Consider the following 13009-nt stretch of genomic DNA (forward strand, 5'->3'; position numbering starts at 1 on the left):
CTTGACTGTGGTCCAGGAATGCGTGGTCCTGGCCCTTGTCCTCCCTGTTACATCTGTTTCTTCAAGATGATATTATGCAAAATGGCACAGACTGTGAGAATTTCTGTGCAAGTGCCTGGGTCATACTGCAGGGCACCTCCTGATGTGTCTAGACACTACAACCATGGCTTCATCATGCCAAACGCATGCTCTACAATGTGTCTAGTTTGAGTGTGGGCATCACTGTATCATTTTTCAGTGGTGGTGTGGGCATGTCTGATGGGTGCCATAAGCCACGGTTTCAGTGTATAACCTGCATCACCCAGTAGATGGCCTTGTGGAACATCACCTCTGGCAAACCTTGTGTAAAGCTGAACGATGTGCCATATGTGTGAGTCATAGTAACTACTTGGGGTGATAGCACACATATTAAGGATGATCCCTTGGGCATTACAGACAACCTGGCAGGTGAATGACTGGAACGCCTTCCTGTTGATGGATGTCTTTCCCTATTCACCAGGTGGGGCTTTATTTCTATGTGAGTGCAGTCTATGGCCCCTAAACTTTCAAGGGAAATGTGCTACAGCATAACATTCCTGCATTATTTTTGCTCTCTCCTCTGGGGTGTTGGGCAAAATAGATGTACTCCCTTGCATGTTCTAGCATAGCATTAAGAAACTAGTGCAATATTCTGGAGGCTGAGGCCCATGACATCCCTACTATATCCTTTGTCAGTCTCTGGAATGTACCAGTGGCTAATATCCTTAATACTACACATACATTAATTTCAACTGGTATAGGTACTCCTCGATTTCCCCTGGGTCTGAGGTGGGGGCTGCAGAGGTTACAGAGTTTCTGGAGTGTTTCCCTATCCACCTGTATTGCTCTGCTATTTTGATATCATGCAGTTCATGATATGATAAACAGGGTTCGAACACTCTTCTTCACCTTGGCCAAGGTATGTCAGCAGTAGCAGCAGGAGTAGCATAGATTTGAACCTGTTGCACATAAACATGCAAGACATCATCATCAGCCCTAGCATTGCTTTTTTTTCCCCAATTGTGATTGTGCCTGTATTTCAATAGGTTTTGGAGTTCATGTCAAGAGCTAAACCAAGTGTACACAATTACTTTCTAGCTTCCTGAATGGCTCTACCATCTTGGATTGGTTAATTGGCATGTAATTCAGCTCATTATGCTTTCATTATCATACTCTGTCATTTACCTTCACATTTTAATAAAAACAAAATAGCATGCTATTATGTGTGTATCAAGGCACAACATGTAGCTGCTCATGAATCCAGCCCAGTCTTTCTTGTGTGACTTGGTGGCTTTGGTATACTTAACCACTTATTCAGGGTCTGTAAATACACTGTGTAAGCTTAACATGGTACCTCTCTAAAACCCCAATAAAATTCCACCAAGAAATAAAAAAACACTTTGGACACAAAATTTAAACACGGTAAGTCAGCACTTCTTTTAGTGATTATTCTAGTGTTATTGATAACTGGACACTCATGGAATAACTAAAATACATATATTCACATGAAGAAGCCATTTGATATAATGTTTGTTACCTTATTTCTCGAACCTTATTCTTAGAAGCACTGACCAAGTGGGTGACATGCTCTGCAAACTCTTTTGAAAGAAACAGCTCTCCCAACCTGAAAAACAAAATATGATGACAAAAATGCATGTGGAAAATAGAACTATATTATATGATGCAAAAAAAAAACAGATTCATTACTGTTTTCAGATGTATGTGTTTATGTGCATGCGTGTGTGTGTGTGTGTGTGTGTGTGTGTGTGTGCGTGTGCATGTGTGTGTTGTGTGTGCATGTTTATATGTGTGTGTGCGTGTGTGTGTGTGTGTGTGTGTGTGTGTGTGTGCGTCTGTGTGTGTGTGTGTGTATGTGCGCATGTTTGTGTGTGTTTGTGTGTGTGTGTGTGTGTGTGTGTGTGTGTGTGTGTGTGTGTGTGTATGCATGTGTAAGAATAAAATGATCACGTAAGAAAATGAGGTATTAGTATTCAGAACTCATAATGATTGTAACATGCACACTTTTGAAAGCACGCAATACTGATATAAAATTCTTTGCAAATTTGTGTTGACTATGCCTCAATATATTTCACTGCCAATTTGTGTAATGACAGTAGCCATTCTTTTTTGCATATAACTGCTTGTTCAACAAGTCCTGAGGCTACAAAATAACTGCTGGAGAAGAATATCAAGATACAGTAATTTACAAGTCTGGATGCCAGCATTTACAAAATATTTCACATAAATATGCATTGCATTGCATGCATTTCTTAGATAATGCTTTAATTTTCATGAATTGAAATGCATTTGCAACTGAAAATATTTAAGATGAAGTAGGAAACACAGGCTTTATTACTTTTGGGAGCCCAATGACCATCTACTGACATGTGTCTTCTAATGGTATTTGTGTTACAGGGTAATATTTAAGCACGAGTTGATGATTTTAGGAATGCATTTGATTTGCTGAAGAGTAAACTGTGTGACTTTAATGAATTAATATGTGTTTACATATTTGATATGATTTACGGTATTTTTTAACTTGTACAGTAAAAAGCTCTTGGTCACTCTTCATACTGAAAGCTTATAAATACAGGTATTATCAAGCATAGTAAACTATACTCACTAGAATAAAAATCAAATACTCAGTTCATTCATTCATTATACAATATTTACTTTATCCAATTCAAGGTCTCAGAGTGGAGCAAGGACCTATCTTGCCATACAAATGATACAAAGGATGTAGGGCAGAGAAACAAATCCTGGATGGGGCACCAGATCATTAAAGGGCACTCACACACACACACACACACACACACACACACACACACACACACACACACACAAACATATGGGTCTACCTGAAAATGCCAAAATCGCAGATCACCGACAATGAGAACACCGACACCGGAAGATCGACAATGGAGAAGACCGACAGTTGAGAATCCCGACTCTGAGAACACCGACATGTTAAGGTAAGTGTGCGATAGGGTCGGACGTTAGGGTCAGGGTGTGGGTAAGGTAAGTGTGTGATAGTGATGGATGTTAGGGTAGGGTGCGGGTCAGGTAAGTGTGCGATAGTGATGGAGTTTAGGTTTAGGGGCGGGTTAAGTGAGTTAGGGTTAGGGTGCGGGTAAGGTAAGTGTGCGATAGTGACGGACTTGAAGGTTAGGGGCGGATTAAGTAAGTTAGGATTAGGGTGTGGGTAAGGTAAGTGTGCGATAGTGACAGACCTTAGGGTTAGGGTTTGGGTTAAGGTAAGTGCATAGATAGTTGTGTATGTTAGGTTTAGTGAAGGTTTGTAAGGTTTTTGGTGTACTTGTGTTGTGTGTGTGTGTTTTTCAGGAAAGGTATTTGTTTTGTTGATTGTCGGGATTTTGGTTTGTCGGGCATGTGAAGTGTCGTGTTTTTGAACTTTTTTTTTTTCGTTTTTTTCGTGTTGGTTATTTCGTTGTCGGTGTTTTGGTGTGTTGGTGTTATCAGGTAGACCCATATATATATATATATATATATGCCTACATTTACTCATTGTATGCATAAAAACTGAAAATTTGGAGGACAACCAGTTCACCTAGGGCATGTCTTACATGTCTTAGTGATGTAGGAGGAAACTAGAGTCTATGAAAAAAGTGCATATGGACATAAGGGCATGCAGACTCCACACAGAAGGCAGCCCAGAAAGGAACAGAACTGTAGAACTAAGTGCTATGAGGAAACAACACCAGTAGCTACACTATTGTAACTGTTGTTTTCTCCAAAATAGTCGTTGAAGCCATCACACAAACTAAATGCAATCTACATTAGAATCAAACTGCTACAGAAGAACAAAAGTACTTTGAGCCATAACCAAGCTATTTTAGAGGAAAACATACTGAATATGGCAAAGGTTCAGTAAGTATTACTTGTACTGGCAAAATGTATTATTGCTGATGTACACAATAGATGGCATTCCACTACTGGTTCTGTCCAGTATGGGAAAGCCCCAGTATTCCCTTAATAGTCAGGGAATAACAGAGGCTAACCACTATCTCAAGAAAATTGCATGAACAGATGATATTCAAGAACTTTTTGCTGATTTTTAAGTGAGTAGCTGAAAAGGGCAGACAGCTAGTTACTGAGTCTGCTAGCCTTGTGGCCCTACAAAATGCAGATGGACAGTTACTGAATGCACTTGCTTTGTGGCTTCACTTCTTACTAGGCACCTTTGAGAAGGTATGCATGGACCTCCCAGCTAACTTCACAAGTAAGTGTATAAAGTGAAGGCCACATTTTTGTTTTGAATTTCAAATCATCAGGCCTTACTTTCCCCATTCAATCCAACCCCCCCACTGCATCTGACATTGCCAAGAAGGAAGAGATGAGAGTCAGGGAACTCAGTCTCCATCCAGCACGAAGTTGGAAGAGATTTTTGAACACCCCCTTCAGATGTCCACCTGTTGGTGGTTAAGCATGGTGCAAAGCCTACAATGTCATGTTTATTGTGGATGCATACTTCTACACATCTGTTCTGCTCAGCAGGAGTCATCCATTCCTTGTTGGGGTCATACTTTCAAATTCTACAGAGTATGCAAAACAATTCTGGGAATTCGCCAGAGGTAGTACCTATGTCACCTTCTCCTATGGATAGGTGAGCCATCACTGGCATCTCATTTCTGTCCCATACAACTGACTTCTTCAGTGACCAGGGTAGGAATGAAATGTGAAGCAACTTGGGCAAAGTTAGAGTTCAATCCTTCTGTGTTATTGAAACTGTTTTGCATTTGCCATTCATGAGTCACAAATATCTTCTACAGGAATTTCCCCTTTGAATTAATAAATAGTCAAGCACTATTAGACATAACAAAAGGAACCTTAGAGGAAGAAAAGATCCCCATAATGCAGTAGTGCACCTGGCCCAAATAGAACATAGATTAGATGTTTTCTTTTTCTTAGTAATGGATCACTTGACCAGAGGCACAGAAGGTATAAGCTAACACTTTATTAGATGTACATGAGTCAGAAAACTTTGGCCAGTTGGCTGGGTAATATAATTCATACCAACAAGAGAAAAACATTTTGGCCACAAGGGAGGGACTCTATTGTGGAGAGCTGGATTATGGTCAAATGGGGTCCTAGGCAAGGGAATGGACCAAGGCTCCTTCCCACCCACTGCTCAAAACTGCCAGTGTGCATACTATTTTTTTCTTTACTTTTGAAATGAAACAGGAGATAGATGTAATTTAAAACTTGTAATTTAAATATGCTTTGCTGACCAGTTTAGTCCCACTATGCTAGTAGCCTCTTTTCAGGGGAGACCATTGGTGTTACTAATACTACCAGGGAATTTTGGACAAGGCATTGGGGAACTTCCCCCTAGTCTTTTCGATAACTTAGGTGGTTGTAAAAGATCTCAAAGCACCTACCATTAATACAGATAGATGGGGCCTTGGTTTAACATCTCATCTAAAGGATAACACATTCTGGAGTGCAACATTTCTGCCCCCCTTAAAATATACTGCAGTATCAGCAATCTATCTACATGGTGTGGAAGTAGAACCTACAGCCACCTACATCAAAGGCAAGTGTGCTACCTGTTGTTACTAATGCTGCTTTCATATTGTATAGCACAAACACCGATAGCCATTTGCTAAACAAAACACTTGCAGATTGAAAACATAATTAGCATGAGTAATAGTAAACTTCTTTTGTCTTACAACTTACATTCCTTGAAAATGCACTGAAAGTCACAGTCATTGAAAATTAAATTTTGAAGATTTTTTCCATTAAGCAGTGAAACAAAATGTATGAACCAATAAAGGATAAAATTACCTATTTTAGAACATTTCAATGACCTCTGATGACTAAATGAGCAGTCTGGTAATTGGAATATAGGGTTAAGGCTCTTACCTACTGTAGCCAAGGTACAGGGTTTGAGCCTGAGCAAGCTAATTAATGAACCTGCCATTTCTAACCAGGGCACTGTGCAAACACACACACACACACACACACACACACACACACACACACACACACACACACACACACACACACACACACACACACAAACATGCACAACCTGCTGAAGGAACAGTGGTTTAATTTCCAAAGTTCATGGAAGTTCTGCACATAATCAAGTGGTAGCAAGGCAATGCTTCTCTAGGAATGTGATAAAAAGGGAGTAAAGCAATTGTTCATGGAAAATCAAAGCAGCAGTTCTTCTCTGGAATGGCAGCCATAGCCTTCCAATGTGAGAAATCAAATCCCCCACATTGCCAGGCATGCTTCATCCTAAAGATGCACCCACAGGCACAGAGTGTATACTTAAAAAGAAATGTGTAACTTTTTTAATTGCTTAATTTAATTAAAATTAAATGCTGTGGTAGCCCACCAGCCACAGAAACCTACACGATGTTTACATGTCAGCACAATGAGCAACAGTGCTAATCACATATGCTTGCTGCTTGTCAGGCTAACATGAATACAAGCACATTTTCATGGACAGTAACAGTGGTGGTCAGGGAAGTTGTGTTGAGCAGCTTGAGCACACACAGTAAAAAAAGAGGTCTGTCTATGGACAAACCTGTTAAGTGTGCTCACTTGCACAGCACAAAGAGCTGCACAGGGGCAAGTAATGCATTCGGTATACAGGTAGGGAAAGTGTACTGAGTGTACTGTGCACATAAAAGAAACAGATGAATGCAGTAATAAGAACAGGGGATGCAAAACTGCAAAGAGAACTACTATACATGGGTTACCAAACAGGAAAAGTGTACTGATGACAATGTGCACAGAAATCAAAAGAGATGTAAACAGAAATATGTAAGGGAAGAGGGTAAATGTTCAAATTCTAGTATGATAATTGACATTCTTCTTTTGGCTTTTTCTGGTTAGGGGTCAGCACAGTGGATCATCTGTCCACTCATGATTGGCAGTGGAGTTTTACAGTGTCAAGTTGCCAGCCTGGTGCCCAACCTTCCACAGAAGGCACACACACACACCTAAGGCCAATTTAGAGTGTCCATTCCACCTACTGCATGTCTTTGGGATGTGGGAGGAAACCAGAGCACCTGGAGGAAACACACGTGACCACAGAGAGGACATGCAGACTCTGCACAGAAGGCACCCCAGCTGAGAATCAAACCAGAGAACCTCATGCTGTGAGGTAGCAATGATAACCACTGCACCACCGTGGCCGCCCCAGTATGATAATTGATATGAAGGTGATTATATCACAAAGACAGTTTTGTAATAATATGATTTTGCAATACATATGTCATAATAATTAATGGTGGTTACAATTCCTGAGCAAATGTAAGTAAATAAAAGCAGACCTGATATTACAGGATTTGACAGTTACACAAATTCACAATGTGACACAGAGAAATTACCTGACATATGAATGTCACTGACATGCTGAATTGAGATGACAGTACATACATAACAGGATATTTGCACAGTCTGCATTACATCCATATAACATGTTGGACAATAGGAATGGCTCAGAAGCCACAATTTTCATTTGCAAGTATTAAATTTATGCCATAAATTTCGACACTGACCTGTGTATTAACTGTGTATACCATAGAAATAGGCCTAATACATGTATGAGATGGATCGCCCCTGAAGGGAATTATGCACCTCAGTATAATAATAATTATGCGACCCACATGTAGATGTATGTGGTGTTACAAATGTGGGAGCAGAGTGTAACATATGCAATACCCTTGCATAGTTATTGTGCCAACAGATAGGAACAGATGCAAACTCCACACCATGATGCAATGTATTCCCCAAAGCTGTGTATTGTTGGCATCTGCAACAGTGGGTAAAAATGATTATTGTGACAAAATGATTATTGTGCTAGACAGTAGTCTCTCCTTTGATAATCACATCACCACAGTAGTCAGGAAATCCTTCTACGTGGCACACCTCATCACAAAAGGTTTCTCATCCAGAAAAAAAGAGGTCATTGTTCCCCTCTACTTGTCACTCATTAGACCCATTATAGAGTACAATGCCCTTTTGGTATGTACCTCACAAGACATCTACAACAACTGGAAAGGCCACAGAAATACCTCACAAAAAGGATTACCGGCCTCAAACAGATGCCCTACACAGACCATCTCAAAAAACTCCAGCTTTACTCCGTCGCATATCGCCTACTCAGAGGTGATCTCTGCCTAACATACAAAGCTATGTCAAACCCAGAGCTGTTGGACATGCTCCACTTAAAGAAATCCCAATCCCTCTGAACTACATGCTCTAGGGACCTAAACCTTGTCACCACAATAAACAGAACATGCCGGAGGGATAGATTTCTGTCCCAGAGACTTCCCATACTCTGGAATAAACTGCCTATCTATATCAAACAAAGCTCCTCATTAGCACTCTTCAAGAAAAATCTTGATGATTGGATGGGAAATAGGAAATTCACCCTGGGGATCACCTCTGTGGCTCTGCTTGACAGTGACACAGGAAAATAATTTTCTTGGGTGGCCAAAGCCAGGGTACCTTTTTGACTGGGCTTGTATTGGCCCCAGGGTCGATAGCCTAGTACCTACCTATGAACCTATGAACAAATTAAATAATTAATGTGTAAATTAAGAAAAGATTCCTGAGAATGAATGTCCTATCATCATGTCATACTGATGGCAATTATATGTGTATGTTCATGTGCACACAAATGTGATCAGTCCTATATCAATGTTCCTTTGTTAAGGAAGGTTTCTCTGTATGTCTGTACACATACCACCTAAGAACTGAAGCACATATGTGTACACCACAGTACTCAATGCGTGTGCCAAAGTAGCACTCTCACCATTACATTGACAGAACAAATGTGTACTTTCAGGAAATACAAAGCTATGTTCATGTGTTTGTATAACATATCAAAGGATAATACTGATGTGATTTAATGATTGTTGTGTGACATCAGTACATTCACACAAAATTAATCCCTATGCTAGATTTGAAGCTGTACAACTCCTCCAAATAACAATATGGCTATTAATGACACTTATAGTGGAACAGTTATCACAGTTGTCGAACTCCACCTGTTTGAAGTCACTCAATCAATTTGGCCATAATTTTTTTAACTGCTAAAATTGATGGGGGAGACCTCTGCCATGCTATACATACAAAGTATAATTGATAGAGGATATCTTTCCTGCAGAACAGTTAAGGACACAAATGCTTTGGAACACTTGCCTAAGCCTTGAGAAAATCAGTACCAGAGTAGGATCAATGAATGTGCCATGGTATAAGTGCATTGCCAATTGTCATATGTGTGGTTATGTGAAAGCATTACATCATGTAATCAAGGAATATGTGCCCCTGTAATTATTTAGAAAGAATCTTGCTGTATGTCAGACAACACTGCCTGATGCTAGATACACAAACAAACCTGTTGTCCCATGCTGTTGTCACTGTGAAAGCAGAACAACAATTATGTCCAACGTGGGTATAATCCTGTATTGGAACACATGCATTACTATACAACAACATACATTATATCATCTGATGTTCTCGGTCCTGAGGAGGTGTTTCAATACAAATGTGATGGAATGACAATCTATTTAAATGACAGTATCAGACTTTAATACAGCCTTTCCAAAGGAAATGCAGAATAAACTCTCAGAACAGGAAATGACATCTTCACATGAACATAGCAAAAGTGGATGACAGCACTGTCAACAACATGTACATAGACTATAAGCAGTGACACCGGGAATTGAACTATATAGCTAACATCACAGCCTAATGAAGGTTTGCTGAAACAAGAGGTCAACTACAGATTTATGTAATGACTGTGACACTCTATATTTTAAGGGATGACATCACCATTGTGTACTACCTTCATGTTTTTGTGAAAAAGTGATTGCACAGCACAAGCACATTGTATAGATATATCTCATATATGTACTTGCAGCCTGTTTTGCACAGGAAGAAGAAGAAATACATAACCACAGATGACAGTCATTCCTGTATTGAACTCCCTATTTATGCACAAAAATAACCTACACACAGGTGTATTATATGCACATGCCACAGGTGCAATCTGACTGCATGTGAGCCGTACTCCATCTTTGAAAGAATCTCATCAGCTGTGTCATGCAAAGGATATGTGTGTACAAAATGACTTCCATAGCTATGTGAAATTCTAAATATAATCAATACTAAGAGGTTTAACACACTCCTGCATCCATTTACATTTATACCCACACACAAAAAAACACACAGTCAGGAGAGTCTCACTGCTGTATTCAAACTCCCTACATGTTGACTGACAAAATCTACACAGAAGTGTATTACATGCATGTGCCACAGGGGAGGTCTGACTTTAGGGGTGTGAGAGTGCATTATCGAAATGATGACCTCATCAGTGTGTTGCAGACAGTATGCATTTGTGAACAGAGTGAAAAGGGGATGTGAGATTGAGTTGACCATGTAAATGTTTTTCATGAGAGGGATCAAATAAGCACACCTGTTGAGTTAATCCTCCAGCAATCCAATATACCCACCATCACACATACAAGTTGGTTATTGTTAAATTGGAACACCCTTCTAAAAGCCATAGTACTTGATACAAGTGCTACCACAGAAATCTGACTTTGACAGTGTGAGAGTGCACTTTATAGAGTATAACATTGGCATTGGTTTGCTAAGAAGATGATGTTGACAGAAGGGTCTGACACTGATGTGGACTCACCTGCAGTGTAAAATTTACTTCAGACTTCTAGTTTAATTAAGCCAGCAGTAGTTAAGATCATATTTACACAATTCCATACATCCCCACAAGTTGACTGTCATGAGATTAGAATCCCCTGTATCTAGTTATATAACCTAGAGGACACAGTACTTAATGCAAGAACCACTGCAGAAGTCTAACTTTGATAGTGTGAGAGTACACTTTATAGAGGATGACATCAGCATTGTGTTGCTGAGAAGGTGATTTTGGGAAAAGGGTCTGAAATTCACATGGGCTCACCCTGCACTGTTAAATTACTCCAGACTTCTATTTGTTTAAGGCCATCAGTAGTTACGGTCATCTTTACACAACTCCTTGCACAAGTTGACTGCTGTGAAAATGTAACTCCTACTATTTTACTGAGGTCAGCAGTAGTCAAGGTCATATCTAAACAACTGTACACACACACACACACACACACACACACACACACACACACACACGCACACACACACAAACCCACACACATATGCATGCACACACAAACACACACATACATGTCAACTGCTTTGAGATTAGAACTGTCTTCTTATCTAGCTATGCAAGCTAGAGGACACAGTATTTAATGCAAGCACTACTGCATAAGTCTGACTTTAACTGTGTGAGAGTGCACTTTATACAGGATGACATCAGTCTGGCTTTGCAAAGAAGATGATGTTGCGAGAAGGGTCTGCAGCTGATGTGGACTCACCCTGCAGTGTAAAATTAACTCCAGGCTACTACTGTATTATGAACAGCCATAGTGAAGGTCATATCTACACAGCTGTATACATACATCCCAACACCCCCACAGAAGTTGACTGCTGTGAGATTAGAACACCTTATCAATCTAGCGGTGCAATCTATAGGACATAATGCTGAATGCAAGCTTCACTGCAGAAGTCTGACTTTAACTGTGTGAGAGTCCACTTTATACAGGATGGCATCAGAGTGGTGTGGTTTTTGCAGAAATGATGATGTTAGAAGAAGGGTCTGAAAGTGATGTGGACTGACCTTGTAGTGTAAAATTAGCTCAAGGCTACTACTGCATTGCAAACAGTAGCAGTTAAGATCATATCTCAACAATGCCACACACGTTTTGTGCTGGGAGATTAGAACCCTGTGCCTATCTAGCAATGCAATCTAGAGAATACAGTACTTAGTGAAAGCACCAATGCAGAAATCTGACATTCTTACTGTGAGAGTGCACTTTATATAGGATGGCATCAGTGTGGTTTTGCAGAGAAGATGTTATTGCATGAAGGGTCTGAAATTGATGTGGACTCACCCTGCAGTGTAAAATTAACACCAGGTTAGTACTTTAGTGTGGACAGCAGTAATTAAGGTCATATTTGTGCAACTCCATACACAAGGTGATTGCTGTGAGTTTAAAACCCTCTGCCTATCAAGCTATTCAGTCTAGAGAACACAATATTTAACACAAGCACCACTGCAGAAGTCTGACTTTCATACTGTGATAGTGTACTGTATACAGGATGACAGCAGAGAAGATGATGTTGGATAATGGTCTGAAATTGATATGGACTCACCCTGCAGTGTAAAATTAACTCCAGGCTACTTCTCTATTGTGAACAGCAGTAGTTAAGTTCATCTCTGCACAACTCCATACACACACACACACACACACACACACACACACACACACACACACACAAGCTAATTGTTGTGAGATTATATCCCCCCACCTATTTAGCTATGCCACCTAGAGGGCAGATGCAAGTGCCACTGCAGAAATCAGACTTTGCAGTCTAAGAGTGCAGTGTAGATAGGATTAGTGTCTCATTCAGTGTCAGAGAAGATATTGTGAGATTGAAGGTTTTGTAGAAATCCATGTTTGTTGATATGACAGACTGAGGTCAAGATTATCATCAATAATGTATACATACTGCTGACTTATGTCAGCTATGCTGTCATTAATGTATACTGCAGATCTAAGAGTGACATGTACATACCTGTTTTGTGTATATGAGACACACACAGTTGTAAAAGGCAGGCTGGACAATAAATCATTCACTGATCATCAGGTTATGATGATGGTATATAAACAAAAATCACTGTTACTGATATTTGTTATGGTATGTGCTCATGCACGGGAAATGTGGCCTATAAATACCAAGAAATACTTAATTTTCCAATGCAGGAGGGATAAATATGATGATTTCTGTATGTTGAGGCTGTATGTGGTTGTATATCATTTATAAGCATTTGTGCTGCAACACAGAACCAGCTTCCCCGAATGAAGTGGTAATTAACCACACAGTTCACTGC

The 13009-nt window shown here is 40.0% G+C and overlaps 1 protein-coding gene across 2 annotated transcripts in view; it reads right to left on the minus strand.

The window, feature by feature from the left end:
• The window catches only part of LOC122802555 (NACHT, LRR and PYD domains-containing protein 3-like), an 826460-nt gene that overhangs the window by 635404 nt on the left and 178047 nt on the right, over positions 1-13009 (minus strand). For both annotated transcript variants that reach the window (XM_044072217.1, XM_044072216.1), the window contains exon 5: positions 1556-1642. In XM_044072217.1, the coding sequence (XP_043928152.1) occupies positions 1556-1642 (87 nt within the window). The remainder of the gene's footprint in view (positions 1-1555; positions 1643-13009) is intronic.

Source organism: Protopterus annectens, chromosome 5.part0 (assembly GCF_019279795.1).
Source record: "Protopterus annectens isolate FY-2018-M chromosome 5.part0, PAN1.0, whole genome shotgun sequence".
Lineage (NCBI taxonomy): Eukaryota > Metazoa > Chordata > Ceratodontiformes > Protopteridae > Protopterus > Protopterus annectens.